Below are 23,298 nucleotides of genomic sequence, written 5' to 3' on the forward strand. Positions count from 1 at the left end.
GTTATCCGCTTCAAGATTCCTTGGTGGAGCCATCATGTGGTTATCAAATTGTAAATAAACTAGTGCCGTTGATTAATCATAGTTAATTATCATTAACATCATTAATGCAATGCCAACTATCTGGGTTCATATTCAGCCTGTTTTTAAAAGGCTGACTGCTGTGGGCTGAACTGAGCATCTACCCCCTCCCCCTCCAAAGGCCTTCTCAATGGAAACAGGATACTGGCCTAGATGGACCATTGGCCTGACCCAGTATGGCTCTCTTATGCTCTTATGAAGCCCTCCCCCAAGAGTATCCCCCCTCCCAAAGTCTTCCTCGTAGAACAACCACCTAAGAATATCCACCTCCTCCTATCCATTCCCTTCTAGGCACCTCCCCAGGCCTATCTTAAGGATGCCCTGGAGATCTAGGGTAGGGTGGGCAGGAGTAATTCCCAGTCACTCCAGCTCAGGCTGGCTCCAAATTCAAAATGGTGGCTGTGACTTCCAGATCTCCCAACTTTACCAAGTTAGCTAACCGGGTAGCAAGTTGAATATTGCTACTATCCGGTTAATTTTGTTACTGTAACTTCCAGAAATGTGATTAACTGTGATCAAAATTGAACAAAAGCTATAAAACATCAAAACTAAACATTGGTTGTGGACATTAACCAGGCCAAGATATAGCTTGCTTTGATGACGCTTATTTCTCAAAGGTCATCATTCAGATATAAGACTAACCACTTCTCTTTCAAAAGCAAAGGATTCTTCCATTCTGAGCCTTAAGCACAACTCCTTGTAGAATAAGGTTTATGGTAAGAGCCCTCATGAACAACTTTCAATGAGAGAAAAACAGACCCTTCAGTTTGTATCAATTATAATTTGAGTTGTTTACTAGTTAATTTGATAGGTGTCAAGGCATTTTAGTGAAGGGATTAAGACGTCCATTGGCATTCATCATAAGGAAACATTTTTATTGAGTTTTTTTGAGAGAGTAATATTATTGTATTGGAAAACAACTATAGAATTGCTGTCCTTGAGGAACAGACATTGCTTTCTGTCATTCAAAGCCACATTCTGTTACCACCAACAATGCCGTGTTACATTAGCTGTTCTGTACTGAGACCTTTGTGAATTTCATTTATTGAAATGATTCAGTGCTTGAACATATGATAAACTAAGAAATATCAAGGTCGAATGATTTTAACAGCTACAGAAAACACAGGACAATGCAAGTGCTTTAATGGATCAGAAATTGAATAAAAATAAGATATTTTACAACAGTAATCTTGCTGATTATGGCACCAATTTTGCTATGGTTTTTGACATAAAGAAAAAGTCTGTGATAGTAAATGGACCAGTATGATTCTGATGAACTGCACCAATGACAGTATTTGCTGAGAACACTTAATTTCAGGCCGGGTTGTGGTGCAAAATAAAGCATCACTGGGACACTGACTATAGCCCTTGAATCCCACCAGTATCCATAGTGATGAGGACTGTGTCAGAATTTAAGAAAGTGTGGGACAAGCACGTGGGATCCCTTAGGAAAAGGAAGAATGAGTGGTTATAGAGGATGGGCCGACTGGATGGGCCTTTTGGCCTTTATCTGCTATCATGTTTCTATGTTTCTATTAGACACTGACATTATAGCCAGGGGTGTCTCTACACCAGGGGTTCTCAACTAAAGAATGACACGGGGAAAAACTTTGTCCCTGTCCCCGTGGGTTCTGTCTCTGTCCCCATCCCGTCCCCACAGGCCCTGTCTCTGCCCCTGCAGGTTCCTTCCCCGTCCCCGTGGGCTCTGTTCTCATCTGCAGAAGCCTCGAACACTTATGATTTTATATTTAAATCTTTTTATTAAAGTATAAAAAGGAACAATATGCTGTACAACTGTTGTGTATAAATTACAAATAGAAAAAAATAATAACAACGAGCATCTATAATAACCCTCCCACCACCACCCTCTGCCATTCCAACCCCAACAATAGCTGACTTCTACTACCCAAAGGAATCCTAATCCACCCTGTTAAAATGTCGAGGAGTACAACGTACAACCCATTCTGTGTGCCCTAGAGGGGAGAAATATGCCCTATGATGCACTATTATGATTTTTTAAATCTGTGGATGAATAAGAAGTCATTAACAATTCAGGATTCAGTCTAGCTCTCCTGTCTTCCACAGTCCCTCCTGCAATAGAAGATGTCTTCTTAGAAGATGTGCTGGTAGCAGCAGTGGTGTAACTAGGGTAGTTGACACCCGGGGCTGGTCATTTTTTAACACCCCCCTCCAAAATCCAGTACTAGGCATACCGAAAATATAAAACACTCAGGACCTAAAGAGCAATTCTACCATACCATAAGCAGTCACTTCTACGAGTCACACAAGGAAAAGGAAAGCATCTTAAACACTACAGTGAGCACTAGAACATCAATTCACCTATTGTAAAACGAAACCAGACAGAATAGTACAGATCGTCGATTCTGCACAGTCAATGCCAACTGAAAGCCATGTCTTTTTCACAAACACAGATACACCCTAATCCACTATAGAATAAGTAATCATAAACTTTCTATTTAGACAAAAATTAAACTGAACCCCCAAGATGCCAGACTCTGCATACAATGCAACACCACAGAAACAGAAAACGTCCCCTAGTACTGTGCAAAATATAAAGACAGCAGATGTAAATTTGAAAAAACTAACAAATACCAATCACACTTTACAAATTAACAAATAGAAATAAAACAAATAATATTATTTTATTGGACTAATACATTTAGCTTTCAGAGGCCAAAACCTCCTTCCTCAGGTCAATACAGTATAGTGCTGTTACAGTATCCTATCCTGACCCGAGGAAGGGGGTTTTGTTCTCCGAAAGTTAGTCAAAATGTATTAAAATTAGTCCAATAAAAAGATTACCTTATTTACATGTTCTGTTTATAAATATTTATTAACACCGCTACAATACTACTTTATCCTTTGCAAACATTTTCTGATAGCCACCCTCCGGTGTCTAAAGCGATTTATATTTCCCCTATAACTGATATTTTGGAAAAGCTATATTACTAGTGACTTTCGCCTTTGATTTAGATAGGAATAATGTTTTGAAATTGTATTTCCGACACATGGTTGATAGTTTTTTGGGTCCAAAGATAAATATATTTCCTGACTTATCAGGGGAATCGCAGACTAGGAGGTGTGAACTCTTGGCTTTTAAGCCAAAGATCATTGCCCTAAGTGGGACCTTCCTAGTGCGATTCCCTTGTAAGTGTTCTATTTCTTTGAATTTTAATAATTACTTATTTGTTGAACCTAAGAAATTACAAGAGTTTGTGGAGTTGAAAGAACAGATGAAGAACCCTCTGCAGCAACTTCTTTTAGTTACCACTGTACTGGCTGCAATTACCGATTAACCTTCCTCCCTCAGAAAAAGTGAATTGTAAGATTAACCATTTTGAGTTTTTCTTATTTTCTTTGAGATTGTTTTCCTGATCTTGGATCTCCCAGTTGTGGACGATTATATAACATATATTGGTGGGAGAAAATGTTTTCTTTTTTAATATCAATTTCTGTTTTCCCTTACATTTATGTGATAAATGTGAATGTAATTACCGTATTTTTTGGACTATAAAACGCACCGGACCATAAGATGCACCTAGGTTTTAGAGGAGGGAAATAGGAAAAAAAATTTTTTTTCCTTTTTCCCAACTCTAAAACCTAGGTGCTCCGGTGCGTCTTGTCCGAATCCCGCCCTCCCCCCGGCCCTGTCACCACTTCTCCCTACTCATGCGATCTTCCCTGGTGGTCTAGTGACGTCGGGGCAGGAAAGAGCCCCCTCTTTCCTGCCCAGCGCGCTGCTCTCCATCCTCCTGTATGCAGCCTGACGGTCTCGGCGAGATTCAAAATGACCGCCGAGAATTGAAGTCTCGGCGGCCATTTTGAATCTCGCCGAGACCGTCAGGCTGCATACAGGAGGATGGAGAGCAGCGCGCTGGGCAGGAAAGAGGAGGCTCTTTCCTGCCCCGACGTCACTAGACCACCAGGGAAGATTGCGTGAGTATCCTTCGGACTATAAGACGCACCCCCCATTTTCCTCCCAAATTTTGGGGGGAAAAAAGTGCGTCTTATAGTCTGAAAAATACGGTAAGTAAAATGATAAATAAAATAAAATAGGTAAAAAAAATACTACTTTATCCTAAAGCAAAAAAATACAAAAATATATTTTATTTACAGTTTGTTATCTCTGGTTTCTGCTTTCCTCATCTTCTTTTCACTGTCTTCCTTCCATCCAGCATCTGTCTTCGCTTTCTTTCTGCCATCCAGTGTCTGCCCTCTCTGCTGTCCCCTCCATCCAATGTCTGCCCTCTCTCCCTGCCCTTTCCATTCACCATCTGCCCTCTATCTCTGCCCCTTCCATCCACCATCTGCCCTCTCTCTCTCCCCCTTCCATCCACTGTCTGCCCTTTCTATCCCTTCCATCCACTGTCTGCCCTTTCTCTCTACCCCTTCAATCTACCATTTGTCCTCTCTCTCCCATCCATCTAGGGTCTGCCCTCCCTCTCGCTCCCCCTTCCATCCAGGATCTGTCCCCTCGCTCTCTCTGCCCCCTCTTTTCGGCCCCCAGTTCTAGCCCCATTATCCTACCTGCCCCTAGTTCCAGCCCCAGCCCACATCTCCCACATGCCCCCCTTTTCAGCCCCCAGTTTTAGCCCCACTATCCCATCAGTCCCCAGTTTCAGCCCCAGCCCTTTTGTCCCAGCAGTCCCGAGCCTCAGCCCCAGCCACTTCTCCCTGTCCCCCTTTTTAGCCCCCAGTCCCCACACCAGTCCCCAGTTTCAGCCCCAGCCCTTTTCTTCCACCAGTGCCAAGCTTCAGTCCCAGCCACTTCTCCCTGTCCCCCCTTTTTAGCCCCCAGTCCCCACACCAGTCCCCAGTTTCAACCCCAGCCCTTTTCTCCCACCATTGCCAAGCTTCAGCCCCAGCCACTTCTCCCTGTCCCCTTTTCAGCTCCAGTCCCCACAGTTTCAGCCCCTGCCCCTTTTCAGCCCTCAGTTCCAGTACGGCCACCTTATCCCACCTACTCTCCTTTTCAACCCCCAGTTCCAGTCCCCTTCATCCACATGCCTTGCATTATGCCCCCCCCTTTCAGCCCCAGAACCATTCTCCCACCTGCCCCACGCATAGCTCCAATCTCCCTCCTGTCCCCTTCTCAGACCCCAGTTCCAGCCCCCTTCTCCCATCTGAGCCTCCCTCCCCGATCCAGTCCCCTTCTCCCATCTGAGCCCTCCCCTTCTCTCATCTGAGCCCCCCTCCTCCAATCTGAGACCCCCTCCCAGACCCAGTCCCCACCTGCCTACCAGCTCCGTCGACAGACGACCCTCTTCTCCTGCTGGGTCAGGTGCCGGGTGGCAGGAGAAGAGGGTCGTGTGTCGATGGAGCTGGTAGGCAGGTGGGGACTGGGGTGCCAGATGAGCACCCCCCACCCGCTGACACCCGGGGTGGACCACCCCCACCACCCCACCCTTGGTACACCACTGGGTAGCAGGATGTACAGGATCCCCCATGAAAAGTTTGCTAGCTGTTGCCATCATGTTTGCTTGTTTTTCCAAAAAATAAAAATATTGTTGTCTGCATCAATCAAATATAAATAAGTCCAGTTCATTAACAGGCTTCAAAGTAGAAAGTGACACGGGGACAAAGTTTGTCCCCGTCCTCACGGGCTCTGTCCCCATCTCCGCCCCATTGACATTGATTTGCATATACTGCCTCCATTACATGCAAATCTTTTTCATGCAGATTCATTGTGGATAGCCTGAAAACCTGAATGGCAAGGGGGTACTCCAGGACCACCTAGGGAAACACTTCTCTAGGTCCCTCTGTAATTATCCACCTGTGGGATCTTAAATGGCTACATATGCAAGCAACCCATGTCAAAGGGCACACACTCGATCTCTTCGCACACAAACTGTCAACAGACCAGAACCTAAAATGGACAGAAACACCGTGGACAGATCACTACAAGCTAAACCTCTCCCTAAACTGGCAAAAGAAGGGTTCCCATCATACACAAGAACTCACAACCTACATCACAAGAGGTCAAGTAGACCCGGAAACATTCTGGCAACAGATATATAATAATGAGTGGACAGCACAAACGGACTCCACTCACTACCTCAAAGAATGTGATAAATGATGCAAAAGAATATTAGACAAAATAGCACCCCCATGAACATGAACTTCACGTAGACACAACACAATACCATGGTTCAACAATGAACTGAAAAAGTTAAAAACACAATCCCGGAGACTTGAACGAGTATGGAAAAAATCAAAAGACGAACCCACACTCAATACGTGGAAACAAATACAAAGGAAATACAAATACGCAATAAGACAGACCAAAAGATCATACTAAGTACTTAGCAAGTTTGTCTGCAGCTGGGAGGTCTGTGCTGGTATTAGTGACCAAGGTGGTGTCTAGGAGTTTATTCACGACTTGATATAGTTTCTTCATATCTTTGTGATCTTTCCCTATTTTATTTTTATAGTATGATCTTTTGGTCTGTCTTATTGCATATTTGTATTTCCTTTGTATTTGTTTCCACATATTGAGTGTGGGTTCGTCTTTTGATTTTTTCCATACTCGTTCAAGTCTCCGGGATTGTGTTTTTAACTTTTTCAGTTCATTGTTGAACCAAAAAATTGTAAACCTACTCAACACGCTGCCCCAGGACAATACCGATATCGAAAACTTCCTTACTGGTTTGGACCCAACACCCGGAGAATACCCAGCTGACCGATCCTGGTCAAACTTCGCTTTCCTCACCATGAGAACAGTCACCCAAGTGATCAGAATGTTCGCCAACACCCACTGTCAACTTGATACCTGTCCCAGCTACTTAATAAAATCCGCCCCTGACCGCTTCACAACAGACCTCACATCCCACCTAAACTACCTGCTTCAGCAAGGTCTCTTCCCTAAGAACAACGGCAATATCCTACTCACCCCAATACCAAAAGACACCAAGAAAAAAACAAACAATATCACTAATTACAGTCCTGTAGCATCTATCCCACTGGTAATCAAACTGATGGAAAGCTTGGTAACCAAGCAACTCACTGATTACATAAACAAATTCGCCATACTACATGAATCACAATCAGGATTTCACCCCCTCCACAGCACTGAAACAGTACTAATTATGCTCCTAGCCAAATTCAAGCAGGAAATAGCAACAGGCAAAAGCATCCTTCTCCTCCAATTTGACATGTCCAGCACATTCGACATGGTAAACCATAACATATTACTAAGATTACTAGATTACTTCGGAATAGGTGGAAATATACTTAGCTGGATCAAGGGTTTCCTAACCACAAGAACTTACCAAGTGAAATCAAACTCCAACATATCACCACCGTGGAAAGCAGACTGTGGAAGACCCCAAGGATCACCACTATCACCGATCTTCTTTAACCTTATGATGACCCCACTAGCCAAGGCATTATCCATCCAAGGCCTTAACCCTTTTATCTATGCAGATGATGTCACAATATACATTCCATACACACATGACCTAACAGAAATCAACAACAAAATCAAGCTCGGCCTGAACATCATGGACTCATGGGCTAACGCATTTCAACTAAAACTCATCAAAGAAAAAACACACTGTCTTATCCTCTCATTCCAATACAACACATACAACCCCACAACTATCAACACCCCAGACCACACCCTCCCTATCTCAGACACCCTGAAAATCCTCAGCATCATATTGAACCGTAACCTAACACTAGAGAGCCAAGCGAAATCCACAACGAAGAAAATGTTCCACTCAATGTGGAAACTCAAACGACTGAAACCATTCTTCCCGAGGGAAACATTTTGCAATCTGATACAATCAATGGTACTAAGTCACGTCGACTACTGTAATGGAATTTATGCAGGATGCAAAGAACAGATCCTAAAGAAACTTCAGACCGCTCAAAACACAGCAGCCCGGCTTATATTTGGAAAAACATGCTTTGAAAGCGCAAAACCCCTCCGTGAAAAACTACACTGGCTCCCTATCAAAGAACGCATTGCCTTCAAAATCTGTACCCTAGTCCATAAAATAATCTTTGGAGAAGTCCCGAGCTACATGATAGACCTCATAGACCCACCAACCAGAAACACATCTGAATCATCACGGACATATCTAAATCTCCACTACCCAAGCTGCAAAGGACTTAAATACAAATCAAGTTATGCATCCAGTTTCTCCTATATAAGCACACAATTGTGGAACGCACTACCGAAAGCTGTGAAAACATCATATGGCCATTTAAACTTCTGGAAATCACTAAAAAACAACTTATTTCAAAAGGCATACCCTACCGATCCAACTTAAATTCTCAAACTTTGCAACACATCAAAACCTAAGTACGCAATGGTCATTACACAACCCTTCCGCCTTATGATACCCCAATAAGAATGATCCACGAGAATCTATCCCACCACAATATCATTTTGTATTTGTACACACCGGAGCCTGCGAACGCTTCTCTGGTACTATGTAACCAACATTGAGCCTGCAAATAGGTGGGAAAATGTGGGATACAAATGCAACAAATAAAAAAAAAAATATATATATATATATATATATATATATATATATATATATATATATATATATATATATATATATATATATATATATATATTTATAGCACTGTCTTTTCATGGGTGGGTTAGGGCTGTTAAGGTGTGGTAAGTTTTCAGTATAGGTTTTGGGTGTCTTTTTGTAGGGGTTTTTTGTTATTTCACAAAGTGTCTAGCCCTATTTGAAAATAGACTGTGGGGCAAGGGCCACCTTTGGTGCCCTTTGTCACCCAAAACAAAAATGCTCTTCACATCCTGTAGAGTCACCACACAAACAAAAGCCCATCTGATTTAAACAAGGTGTCTAGCAGTGCTGGTCAAGATTTGAATATTTTTATTTGAAGTTAAGAAGACAGGTTGCCTGCTCTGGCCAGTCCAGGGACCTCTTCAGTGTCCTGCCTACTGATGTAACTTACTGTTTCCTTGTAGACAGGATGCAACAGAGACAGCCTGTATTAATCATTGCCGCTACAGCCACTGAGCAACAACACAAACACTGTATGCAGCTGACACCAACTGGTGCCTATTTTATAAAAGTCTGCTCCCCCTGAGATCAAAACCTGGCTATGCCTCTGGGCAATGGTGGTGGTGGGAGGGGTGAAGGGGGGGAGCAAGCCAAAGTGACATTTCTGTACATCATGCCCTTCTCATCCCCACCCCTTGCCTTTGAATTAAATATAAAAGATCTATTTGAATGCAGTGCCTCCACTGGATGCAAATAGATCTCATGCATATTCATTGGGGAAATCCTGAAAACCTGAACTGGCAAGGACTGAGTTTGGACACTCCTGCTCCTAGACATACATAAATGCCAATATTTCTTCCACATGTTATTCTATAACCATCACCTGAATGAGATGGTGCGCAGTATGAATGTGGGTGTCTAATGGACAGTCTGGGCAGGGTGTGGTTGGGATGCACAGTTCCATGCACAAATTATACAATATTATAATTAATACTCCTTTTTAAAATAATATAGGTGCAAGCATCGCTCATGTCTAACAATATATACCTGGTTATGCTAGTGTTCTATAAAAGAAAGTAATGGGCCGATATTCAAAGCGATTTGAGCGGACAGGAGAGGCTCCTGCCCGCTTAAATCGCCTGTCACTGCCTAAGTGGGGATATTCAGTGGCACTTAACCGGACAGTGCCGCTGAATATCCCAGGAGTGGCACTGGGGTCTGCACTGGGGAGGAGCCTGGGATTATGCGAGTGCTGGCAGTATTCATTGCCGGCACTCACATAGCTAAACAGTGCTCCTGCCCCCAAGGACCCCGCACTGGATGACCAGGGAGACAGATAGGCTCAGAAAGGCCTACCCAGACACTAGGGACAGGGCCGGTCTTAGGGCGAGGCGACCGAATAGGGCCTCGAGCTCAAAGGGGCCCCGCGCGGTGCGCCTGAACTCCGCCCCAACCACCCGAGTTCCAGTCCCCCTCCCTTTGAATTGTAAAAGTCATCTAAGTTACCTCATCGGGGTTACAGCGGCAGGTGGTAGCAGTGAAAAGCGCGCGAGCTGCTTGGCTCTTCAGGAGCCTTCCCTTCCCTCTCTCAGCTCTGGTCCCGCCCTTGCGGAAACAGGAAATAAGGGTGGGAGTCGGGACCAGAGCTGAGAGAGAGAAAGGAAGGCTCCTGAAGCACCGAGCTCGCACGCTTTTCACTGTTGCTGCCTGCCACTGTAACCCGACGAGGTAAGATGATATTTAAAATTCGGAGGGAGGGCGGGAGGCCCCTGGAGCTCGGAGGGAGGCCTCGGAGGGAAGGGAGCCTTGGAGCTGGGAAGGAGGGGGCCTTGGATTTGGGAAGGAAGGAGGGAGGGGGCCTTGGAGCTTGGAGGGAGGGGGCCCTGGAGCTCAGAGGGAGGGGGGGCCCTGGAGCTCAGAGGGAGGGGGGGCCCTGGAGCTCAGAGGGAGGGAGGGGATGGTCCTGGAGCTCAGAGGGAGCTCAGAGGGAGGGGTGGCGGCCCTGGAGCTCAGAGGGAGGGGCCCTGGAGCTCGGAGGGGTGGAGCTAAGGTGGGGTGGGGCTAGGGTGGGGTGGGGCTAGGATGGGCCCCCATCAAATTGGTCTGCACAAGGCCTCGCACTTGCTAAGACCGGCCCTGACTAGGGAGCAGGGGGGTTTGTTCAGGGGGAAAGGGATGTACTTAGAGCATCGTGGCCCGTGGGTAGGAGGGAGGGGGCTATTAAAGAGGCCAGGATAGGGATCAAAAAGGTTTTAGCAATTAAAAATAGCTAAGCGGTTGCCGGCCCAATATTCAGCCATTGCCTGTATAACTCTCTTATGCAGCCCTGGCTGAATATTAGCCAGGTCCGCATGAGCTCTGGCATCCTGCCCACCCACATTTATCCCCCAATATTCAATATCGGTGCATGGAAATGGCCTGGCACTGAATGTTGGGGGCTAATTTAGCCGGTGATGGTCAGCATTTGAAAAAACACTGCCCATCGCCAGCTGAATATCGGGGGTATGTGTATACTTTCCTTCATAGTCTAGGCTCTTTATTGATGCTCTCTATTTGCCTAAGTATAGGTTCCCAGTAATAGAATCGCTCTCCATGTGTGCAGATTTCATTTTTTAATACCTGCAGCTCCTGTAGGCACTTTCTAATGGAAGATATTGCATACAATGGAGGTAGTAGGCATGCAGATCTCCCTCATGTAAATTCAATAGGGGTATCCTGAAAATCTGATCCACTGGCAGCCCTCGAGGAACGAAGATTAAGGACAAAGGTAGTTTCCCCTTGGAAAATTATACACAAATTAGTACCCTCATGCCTTGGAGCGCTGTATGTTTTCTGAAAAGTGCTCCCTACCCTCAATTTTTATATTTGTTTTGCTCATCTACTCCTGGCTTAAGTTAGGTAACAGCAAATTTTGTAGAAAGAAAACTTGGATCAAAAGTTTAGTGATCATTATTCAGTCTTACTGTATATGCAAATATTGTTAGAAAGTGCTCCAGTTTGACCTTTTTATATTTAACCTGCTGAAAAAGAAGTAGAAATATGTTATGATGCCTTCTTTGGAAGAGTTAATACTGCAGTACAGAACTCATAGGTCTTTATTGTTAGTGAAGACCTAATCAAGTCCAGGTTAAAGGGGGAAGGTATCAAGTTGTATTAAGTCTCTAAGTTGCGTTATTTGCCCCTTAATGGGGCCCTTTTACTAAGCCACGTAAGCATCTACGCGTGCCAAAATGGAGCTACCGCCTGACTACCGCGTGGCTCTTGCAGTAATTTCATTTTTGGCACGTGTCTGAAAATTTTTTTATTTTCAAGCGCGGCAACGGACACGCACCAAGTGACATTTGACGTGCGTAGGTCATTACCGCCTGGATTCTTTACCTCTAGGTCAGTGGTTGGCGGTAAGGTCTCAGACCCCAAATGGACGCGTGGCGATTTTGTCGAACGTCCATTTTTGGCAAAAAAAAAAAAGAGGACTTTTTTACAAGCTAAAAAATGGATCGGCGCATGCCCAAAACCCGTGCCTACACTACCGCAAGCCATTTTTCAGCGCACCTTAGTAAAAGGACCCCAATGTGCATTAAAGGGCACTAACGTGACTTAAATTGTTATTATACATGCAAAAGCATATAAAGCAACTTACTACTATAAAAATTCTATAATGCGAGACTACCACTAGGGGCACCATTTCGAGAGGTGGTGCCAGCAAGACCAGGAGCAACTGGAGCTCCTGCCTAGGAAACACTACTACCAGGTACAGGCCTGTAGGCTGCAGGGAGGGGTGGGGATCTGATCAAGGGGCTTCTGATCAGTGGATTGGCAGAGGAGTTGTGATCAGGGATTTGAGATCAGGGGAGGGGGGTCTGATCGAGGGGGTGAAGGTGCTGCACAGGGGGGATGGATGTGATTGGGAGAAAAGTGCAAGTGCTCTCAGGGGAGTAGGGATAGCACCATGGCACCTTTAAGATGTGGCCTGGCAACCTGAGCCATGGCTTGGTGGCTCACAAGCAGCGTTAGTCCTTTACCATGGGAGTCAGCAACCTCTGATTCAGGGGTGTAGCTAGGTGGGGCCACGGGGGCATGGGCCCCCGCAGATTTGGCCCTGGCCCCCCGCTGCCGACCCTCCCCGCCACATTTGACCCCCCCCTCCCGCTGCAGCCGCCGCCAACCGTCCCCCGCCTCCACCGTCAGGTACCTTTGCTGGCGGGAGGGGGGTTGAAAGGGACGGGGAGGGGCGCCAGTGCCAGGGGGGGTCAAAAGTGGTGTGGGGGGCTAAAATGTGCCCCCTCACCTCGCGCTCTGGACCCCACCTCCCGCCGAAGTCTGGCTACGCCCCTGCTGCAGGTTGGTGACTGCCGTTGTAAATCTAGGTGCGATAAAAGCTCATTTTTTACCATACCTTGATAACTTCCCTCTTAAATGTTATTTTTCTAAATAAAGCTTTTGCCAAATTCAATAATAATACAGTCCCTTTAGTATCTGTTTTCATCAACAAAACCAACCAAATTTGTCATTTTGCTATTTACTTTAGGTGCTTCTTTGCTACACTCATCCCAGTTACAGAAATACAATCTAGTTGTTCAGGTTAAAGACATGGGAGATCAGCCTTTGGGATTTTACACCTTCGCCAACATTGAAATTGAAGTTGTGGAAAATACTTGGACGTCACCAGGCCCCATCCTCCTTCCAGAAAACTTGAGCGATACATACCCAAAGATCATCTCAAGAGTAGGTTAACTTTCAGCTTTCCTGTAAAAAGACTGGTGCGCAGTTATGTTTTCAATGTGACCTGCAAACTTTTCCCACAGATCTTAAGCATATCTTGAGCTGGAAGCAGTGATTACAATTTTGTGTGAAAGGTTGCTTTCCTGCACTGCCTTTTATATTGTCGCTTTGTATTTTATCTGTTATCAATAGAAATCAAACAAAATAAAACATGGAAAAGAAAATAAGATGATACCTTTTTTATTGGACATAACTTAATACATTTCTTGATTAGCTTTTGAAGGTTGCCCTTCTTCCTCAGATCGGAAATAAGCAAATGAGGTAGCAGATAGTATATATGAGAGAAACATCAAAGCATTACTTTGACTGTCTGACAGAGTGGGAGGGTGGGGGTATGCATGGGGACATCAAAGCATTTCATTGATATTCTAACACAATGGGTGTTGGTAGGTAAGAGGAGGGTAATAAACAGAGAAATAAACAGAGAAATACAGCTTTATGGTTATAATGGGTTAGAAAACCCAGATCCTTATTAAGTCCTGTTTGTTGGGTGTCAAAATATTCAATCATTCTTATTTCAAAGGTCTTACGTTCCTATATTGTTTTAAAATTACCTTTCAGTATTCTTACTGTGAAATCACTGGTGCAGTGTTCTGGTCTAGTGAAGTGTTGGCCCACAGGGGTGGGGGCTTGACTGGCACCGGCTATTTTCATGTGATGTCTGTGCAGATTGAATCTTGTCTTAAGCATCTGGCCTGTTTCTCCAATATAGCATCCTTCGTTACATTTTTTACACTGAATGATATATACCACATTGGAAGATGAGCATGTAAAATAGTCCTTTATGTTGAATATTTTTCCTTTGTGAATGACTGTGGGGTCTTGTGAATTGTTTTGGCATAGTTTGCAGCTGGCTGTGTTACACGGAAACGTGCCCTTTTCTTTTTCCGTCTGTTTTGGAAGTTTACTTCTGATCAGTTTGTGTTTTAAATTTGGTGGCTGTCTGAAGGCCAGCACTGGTGGGGATGGGAATATCTCTTTCAGTAATTCATCTTCCTGGAGTAGTGGCTGTAGGTCTCTTATGATTTTCCTCAGTTTCTCCAGCTCTGGGTTGTATGTCACTACAAGGGGAATTCTGTCTGTCTGATTGACGAAGAAGGGCAACCTTTGAAAGCTAATCAAGAAATGTATTAAGTTATGTCCAATAAAAAAGGTATCATCTTATTTTCTTTTCCATGTTTTATTTTGTTTGATTTCTATTGATAAGAGTGGACTAATACGGCTACCACACCTCTCTATTTTATCTGTAAAACCAAGTGTTTTTAATGACACTAAACTGATTTTAGTTAACAGTAATATTTATGCTTTCTTCTGCTGTATATAACATTTTTGTATTTCATATTTTAGACTATAGTTATTCCAAAGAATGTGAACATGGTCTCATGCGGTTTCAATTTATCTTACACCCGAACTTTTCAAAACAGAATAGTGTTCCTTTAACATACTGCTATGAGTAATCCGATTATTGGGTCCTCTCACTTTCCTGCTCTAAATTTTCCTCTTTGCCGTGGTAACCTTATACTGGTAAGGGAGAAATCATATTGCATTATTAATGCGAAGCGGATGACTCGATCTCAGTCTGCAGGCTGAAACACCAAAGGGAATCCCTCAGAAACCAGGAATGGAAAAAAAGGCAGCTCAAAATAACAGCTGTATTTTTACACAGGACTCGGGGTCTGTTTCGCTTCCTTCTTATTCCCTGAATAGCTGATCCAGTACAGCAGTACTTTCCAGAAGGAACACTTTCACCCATGTGACCGTGGCCAAATACTTGTTCAATACAGTCATGAGGCAATAAACCACCAGAGAAAAGCACAGTCAGTGGAGAGACACACCATCACTAAAATTAAACAATACAGAAGGGGATCTCCAGGACAGTTTTTGTCTTGGTTATTTTGAGAGCTGCTGATGAGTTACACATACAGTGGGGGAAATAAGTATTTGATCCCTTGCTGATTTTGTAAGTGTGCCCACTGACAAAGACATGAGCAGCCCATAATTGAAGGGTAGGTTATTGGTAACAGTGAGAGATAGCACATCACAAATTAAATCCGGAAAATCACATTGTGGAAAGTATATGAATTTATTTTCATTCTGCAGAGGGAAATAAGTATTTGATCCCCCACCAACCAGTAAGAGATCTGGCCCCTACAGACCAGGTAGATGCTCCAAATCAACTCGTTACCTGCATGACAGACAGCTGTCGGCAATGGTCACCTGTATGAAAGACACCTGTCCACAGACTCAGTGAATCAGTCAGACTCTAACCTCTACAAAATGGCCAAGAGCAAGGAGCTGTCTAAGGATGTCAGGGACAAGATCATACACCTGCACAAGGCTGGAATGGGCTACAAAACCATCAGTAAGACGCTGGGCGAGAAGGAGACAACTGTTGGTGCCATAGTAAGAAAATGGAAGAAGTACAAAATGACTGTCAATCGACAAAGATCTGGGGCTCCACGCAAAATCTCACCTCGTGGGGTATCCTTGATCATGAGGAAGGTTAGAAATCAGCCTACAACTACAAGGGGGGAACTTGTCAATGATCTCAAGGCAGCTGGGACCACTGTCACCACGAAAACCATTGGTAACACATTACGACATAACGGATTGCAATCCTGCAGTGCCCGCAAGGTCCCCCTGCTCCGGAAGGCACATGTGACGGCCCGTCTGAAGTTTGCCAGTGAACACCTGGATGATGCCGAGAGTGATTGGGAGAAGGTGCTGTGGTCAGATGAGACAAAAATTGAGCTCTTTGGCATGAACTCAACTCGCCGTGTTTGGAGGAAGAGAAATGCTGCCTATGACCCAAAGAACACCGTCCCCACTGTCAAGCATGGAGGTGGAAATGTTATGTTTTGGGGGTGTTTCTCTGCTAAGGGCACAGGACTACTTCACCGCATCAATGGGAGAATGGATGGGGCCATGTACCGTACAATTCTGAGTGACAACCTCCTTCCCTCCGCCAGGGCCTTAAAATGGGTCGTGGCTGGGTCTTCCAGCACGACAATGACCCAAAACATACAGCCAAGGCAACAAAGGAGTGGCTCAGGAAGAAGCACATTAGGGTCATGGAGTGGCCTAGCCAGTCACCAGACCTTAATCCCATTGAAAACTTATGGAGGGAGCTGAAGCTGCGAGTTGCCAAGCGACAGCCCAGAACTCTTAATGATTTAGAGATGATCTGCAAAGAGGAGTGGACCAAAATTCCTCCTGACATGTGTGCAAACCTCATCATCAACTACAGAAGACGTCTGACCGCTGTGCTTGCCAACAAGGGTTTTGCCACCAAGTATTAGGTCTTGTTTGCCAGAGGGATCAAATACTTATTTCCCTCTGCAGAATGCAAATAAATTCATATACTTTCCACAATGTGATTTTCCGGATTTAATTTGTGATGTGCTATCTCTCACTGTTACCAATAACCTACCCTTCAATTATGGGCTGCTCATGTCTTTGTCAGTGGGCACACTTACAAAATCAGCAAGGGATCAAATACTTATTTCCCCCACTGTATCCCACATGTAAGAGTTATCAGAAGGCTTTCTCCTTGTTAGGAACTGTTTTACGGGCTTGAAGATGAAGAGGTTGATACCCTGTAAAAAAGAGTTGACAGGTGATATTTCAGTATGGCCATACAATCTAAACAGAAGTGTTTGTAGTCAGAGTATTTCCATGGCAACATTAAAAATGTTATAATTTGCTGGGAGTCTGCACAGTCAAAGCTAATACTGTTTTTGCAAGCCTGTCTAAAGTTGCAAACATTTAAAGTTGCGGTATTTATGTAAAACGGGTTTCAGTTTTATACTGTACAGTTATTTTAGGCTTAGTAATTCACTTCTAGGTGAATAAATTAGCATTGAAGCAAAGTAGCCCGAGCATAGACTGTAAATCATTAATGTATCTTCTTTGACCACAAGGGAATGTGAATTCTTAGTATAACAGAGAATGGTAGGTCTGAAAGAGGTACATGTTGTTAGGTCTGGATGAAGCGACTTCATTTAGAGCACAATTCATTATAAAGAAATTTTCTTTGTCATTAGTATCTCATTTTCCAGGGTGTTCTGTGCTCCGTGGTAGTGTGCCAACGTGAAAATCTGTTCCTATCTAATTGCATTTTTCCAAAGGAATGATAGGCAGGCCAGATACTAGAGAGTTTGATAGATTGAGGCCACAGTAACTAAATTAAAATCCCCAACTTTGCTACAGATGTCTTAAGTTCTTTAACAGTGATATCCAAAGAGGACCTAGGCTTTATGCATGCTACAGAATGTGGTAAATTAAAAAAAAAAACCCACTGTGTTTCCTAACTCTATTAGGGGTCATTGGTTCCATGGAAAGAACAGAAGTTTCTGAACAATCAGCATCATTTTCTGTAGCTCCCTGTTTGATTCATGTAAATTTCTCAGCCAAGTGCTAAAGTGATTATTTTCTTTAAAAGAGTGCTCACGATAATATGGCTGATGTCTATAAAGTGGAAAGTTGTAGCCATCATGATAAGTGTATGAGTGGAAAGGGATATGGGTAAGGGAAGGCCCTCTATGTGATCAGTGAGTTACTCCTCATTCTTGTTCTGGGCAACCTTATCTCCTCTTAGACCCACCCCTTAAAGGCATATGGAATCCTCCAGACAGAAGGCACCCCCAGGTAGGTGCTTACTCTGCTTAATGAGAAATTCAGTCCTGAGCGTATGGAGGTAATATATGATCCATGTGTTTTCCATTTGCTTTAGAGTTTTCTTCTCTTTGGTTTCAATTTCATTGCTGTCTTCAGATGTATTCAGTTTGACCATTTGTACACGTAAGGCTACCTTCTACACATAGAAACATAAAACGTGATGACAGATTAAGGCCATATGGCCTATCCAGTCTGCCCATCCATACCATCTACTCTCTCTTCCACTCCCTAAGAAATCCCATGTGCTTATCCCATGTTTTCTTGAATTCAGATAGTCTTCATCTCTACCACCTCCACCAGGAAGCATTTCTGTGCATCCACCACCCTTTCTATAAAAAAATATTTCCTTAGATTACTTCTGAATCTAAAACCTTCTAACGTCATCCTATAAGTCTGTCCCTATACGCTTTATGACAGATACCACTAATCATTGTAGCAGCCACCCTCTGGACTGACTACATCCTGTTTATAACTTTCTTAAGGTGCTGTCTCCAGAATTGTGCACAGTATTCTAAATGAGGTCTCACGAGAGAGTTATTCAGAGGCATTATCACTGTCTTTTTCTTATTGGACATATCTCTACCTATGCACCCAAGCATTTCTAGATTTCATCGCCGCCTTTTCTACCTGTTTCGCCATCTTAGTCACCACATGTGATCACGATCATGTCCTGCTCCTCTTTTGTGTACAAAAGTACTTCGCTCTTTAAATTGTACTGGTCCCTCAAGTTTTTGCAGCCCATATGTATTTTTTAGCGTTGAATCTTAGTTTTGTTTTGTTTTTCCTTTTGCTTCCAGTATTTCTTTAACGTGGTGTGCTTTGTTATAAATTTTGCAAAAATTTATTTAAAAAACATAAAGACACGTGAAGGGGCATTTTCAATATGGCATTCAAATGGCAAAATATATGTTTACTGGAAACCATTTAAAAATGCATCCACACTGGAAGAAATAAATAAACATGTTCATTCAAAAAACACACACAAAAAAAAATAGCCATCTCTCACTTAGAAAGAGGACACATTGCAAGCATCATAGATGCTCTGAGATAAACATCTCCGCCAACTGGAAATACACTGTGCAAAACGTGCAATGGCGGTACTGGTCCTCACTTCGAGAAAGCATCCATGGCAACAGCAGCACATTCTCTCCACATGCAAAACATGCATATATACCTCCTGCATGTGGAGGAACATTCCTCGGTGTGGCCAGTCATGTCTCTTCGGAGGGAGCCTAATTTCAGTGTGCCAGAGACACAGCTCCTGGTCCTCCTGCACATTTATTTATTTGTTGCATTTGTATCCCACATTTTCCCCACCTATTTGCAGGCTCAATGTGGCTTACATAATACCGTGATGGTGATCGCCAATACCGGTATGAGAAATGCAGAGTGGTAATTGCATTAAGGATCAATAAGTGATAGGCTACATTGGGAAGTCAAGGAGGAAGGGTTAAGTTTTGTCCAGTTAGGCATTAGGCACAGGAGAGAAATTTTCAAGCTTCATCACCACCTGCCACCTAACAACGTCTACGTGAGGGCCTGGAGATCCATTAGAGGCACCCTGTCAAGGTGAGTGTGAAGCAGTGCCCCCCCCCCCCTGTCCCCCGCCCACCAGGATCATAGCACCACTCATGTGCAAGCACCATACATAGGCAGGGTCACGTACAGTGAGGTACCTTTGTGGTTGCAATACATGTTATTGATCTTTCATAAGAAAGAATAACAAAACATGGGTGAAATCAGCATGTCCAAATGACAAGTAATTATGGGGCCCCCTCCACTAACTATTCAGTGCTGAAATGAGGGGCTGCACGTACATAAACCCTCTTCCCCTCTACATCAGCATCCCGCCCCATGCCTACATACTGTTGACAGCAGCTCAGTAAAGTACATTGAGCCACCCAATGGCACACCTGCTTTACCCCGCTGCACATCCCCACCTCCCAGCAACAGTGCACATACTCCGCAGAAAAACCACCATGCCACCCTCTGTCCCCATGGCCACCTCAGCTCGCACAGCACCTACATAAGTACATAAGCATAAGTACATAAGCACTGCCATGCTGGGAAAAGACCAAAGGTCCATCAAGCCCAGCACTCCGTCTCCGACAGCGGCCAATCCAGGCGCCATGAACCTGGCAAAACCCCAAAATTTAATAACGATCAATGGACTTTTCCTTCAGGAATCTGTCCAGACCCCCTTTAAACTCAGCAAGGCCAGCTGCCGTCACTACCTTCTCCGGCAATGAGTTCCAGAGTCTAACCACGCGCTGAGTAAAGAAAAACTTTCTCCAATTTGTTTTAAACCTACCACATTCTAATTTCATCTTGTGTCCCCTGGTTCTATTATTGTTAGAAAGCGTAAACAAACGCTTCACATCTGTCCGCTGTACCCCACTCATTATTTTGTACACCTCTATCCAGGGCTTTTTTTGAGGGGGTACTTGGGGGTACTGAGTACCAGCACCCTTTCCACTGTCTGCTAAACATGACCCATGGTTCTCATATTTTAATGAAAGAGAACAGGTTCTACATACAAATTCTGCCTTGTCGTAGATTCTATGACTAGTTGCAGGGGTCCTGGCTATTGTAGGGTGGGTCCCTCAATGATCACTCCACCCCTGAAGGGTGGCCTGGCATTTAAGTACCGGCACCTTTTTTGCTAGACAAAATGCACTGCCTCTATCATATCACCCCTCAGCCGCCTTTTCTCCAGGCTAAAGAGTCCTAGCCTTCTTAACCTCTCCTCATAAGGTAGTTGTCCCATCCCTTTTATCATTTCGTCGCCCTTCTCTGCACCTTCTCCAATTCCTTTATATCTTTTTTGAGATGAGGTGACCAGAACTGAACACAATACTCCAGGTGCGGTCGCACCATGGAGCGATATAGCGGCATTATAACATCCTCGTGCTTGTTTTCCATCCCTTTCCTAATAATACTCAACATTCTGTTCACCTTCTGAGCCGCCGCAGCACATTGAGCGGAAGATTTCAACGTCCTATCCACGATGACTCCCAGATCCCTTTCTTGGTCCGTAACTCCTAAAGTGGAACCTTGAATGACATAGCCGTAATTCGGGTTCCTCCTTCCCACGTACATCACTTTGCCTGGCTACTGCACACCCACTCCCTCAGCCTCTCCCCCACCTCCCCATTCTGGCGATAGCCATCTCTCACAGGCTATATGAGGAGCATTGCACATAGCCAAAAATATTTCTGCACGTGATGCCAAGAAAGACCATCACCTGAACCCTGTCTCCACCAACTTGTGTTTTGTGGATGATTTGGCATCCACAGGGATCTTGAGGCACTCAGGCGCAGGTACAGGAAGATGTGGTGGGAAGATCCAGGCTTCATCTGGTACATGATGAAGGACCTCAGGGCCCGACGTAAATCCCACTGACATTACACCCCTATAACAGCTGTGCAGTGGAAGTGAACGAGTGCAAGTTTAAGAAGGGGAGTTTGGTGCATTGAAGGCCCTAGCCAGGAAAGGGAGGAGGAAGGGGAAAATGACCATTTGTGAGTTTTTTGGGGTGTGTGGATTATGCCCAAAAATGGTGCCTTGGAGAAGGGGAATTCTTCTGCAGCATGTGCTGTAATGTGCTGGAAGAATTTTAGGGCAAAGTTCTAAACTGCTGAGGCAGGCTGTTGGGAGGGTGATCTTTTGAAGGACAGACGTGTGTTAGCATCTGTCTGGTGAAGATTAAAAGTGAATATTTTAGTGAAAAAAAAAAACAATCAGTAATGGAGCGCTTGAGAAAGTTTGAGTGAAATAATTTAAACACTGAGCCCCGCAGACATTGAGACTCAAGGCTGTTGAAGTTGGGAGAGCTTGGTGATGGGGCAGAATGTGTGCTGCATTTTTGGGAGGGAAATTGGTAATTTAAAAAGTCAGGAGGTTTGGGTACCTGCTGGGTTAACTAGTGAAAGTGTTTGTTGAGAGTTGAATGAGTTTTGGCTGTAGAGAATTTATAAGGGCTGTAAGCGTAGTTACTGTATAATGTTGTGACTATGTGTTGAGTAAAACTAATAAAAGATGCTGTTGGGATGTTGTTCTTGAAAGGAAAGATTAGGGATTAATACTTATTTGTTTGTTTTAAATAATAATAAACACTGAGGGAGAGAGTTTTTATTATTGAGGGCCCTGTTTACTGTAGGCACGCTGTGTTTCTCTTTCTGTGATATCTTGTAATTTATGAAGACTACCCTCTTTCCCCTTATTTTTTCAGTACTACTTTTTGAGAACTAAATCAGCCTTTTTTTCTTATTATTTTATTTACTTTCCTAACAAAAAGATTTGTTGCCCTTAAAATAGTTCTTTTCAGTTTTGCACACTGCTTTTTTACTTCCCTCACATATTTCCATCTAGCTAACGCTTCCTTGAGGTATTCTTCCAACTTTTGAAGTCTAGAACCTTCAGTCTTGAATAAACCCTCACCTCGTGTGTCTTGATATTGAACTATACCATCCGGTGATCTCTAGATGCCAAATGGTCACCTACTATAACATCAGGAACACTCTCCCCATTCTTAAAGACCAGGTCCAGTATGGCTCCATCCTGTGCAGGTTCTATTACCATCTGCTAGAATAGTTCACCCTGTAGAGCAGGGGTGTAGCCAGACTTCACGGTGGGAGGGGCCAGAGCCGAGGTGGGCCGCCCTACTGCTTTCCACCAACTGCCACAGCAAATACCTTGGCTGTTGTCCAACGCTGGTTTCTGTTGCCTGCCCTGCTCTGTCTTCCTCTCATATCCTGCACACTTCTTTTAGTGAAATTGAGCAGAGGAAATTTGGGGGGGGCCCAGGCCCCTGTGGCCCCACGTAGCTACGCCACTGCTGTAGAGAATCCAAGATCCCCTTACTTCTAGATAATCCTGCAACAGGAACACCCCAATCTATGCCAGGCATATTAAAATCACCTATTAGTATCACTTCCCCTTTCATAGCTATTTATGAATATCTTCAATTAAATTTCTGTCCATTTCTTCTGTCTGTGAAGGAGGCCTGTATATCGCACCAATGTAAATACATTTTCCATATCCTCTTTCCAGATTAATCCACAGTGCTTCTTTCTTACCCCATATCCTGTAATTCTATTACTTTAATATTATCTTTAACATACACCCTTCACCCTTTTTTCCTACCCTGTCCTTCCAGAATAGATTATAGCTTGGTATAACTATATCCCAGTCATGGTTCTGCATAAACCATGTCTCCGTGACAGTCATTATATCCAAGTCAGCCTGTACC

General features: G+C 44.1%; 1 protein-coding gene across 3 annotated transcripts in view; it reads left to right on the top strand.

The window, feature by feature from the left end:
• The window catches only part of CDH16 (cadherin 16), a 167,316-nt gene that overhangs the window by 43,288 nt on the left and 100,730 nt on the right, over nucleotides 1-23,298 (top strand). For all 3 annotated transcript variants that reach the window (XM_030204463.1, XM_030204464.1, XM_030204465.1), the window contains exon 7: nucleotides 13,117-13,313. In XM_030204463.1, coding sequence (XP_030060323.1) covers nucleotides 13,117-13,313 — 197 coding nt within the window. The remainder of the gene's footprint in view (nucleotides 1-13,116; nucleotides 13,314-23,298) is intronic.

The sequence above is a fragment of the Microcaecilia unicolor genome, chromosome 5 (genome assembly GCF_901765095.1).
Source record: "Microcaecilia unicolor chromosome 5, aMicUni1.1, whole genome shotgun sequence".
In the NCBI taxonomy this organism is placed as follows: Eukaryota; Metazoa; Chordata; class Amphibia; order Gymnophiona; family Siphonopidae; genus Microcaecilia; species Microcaecilia unicolor.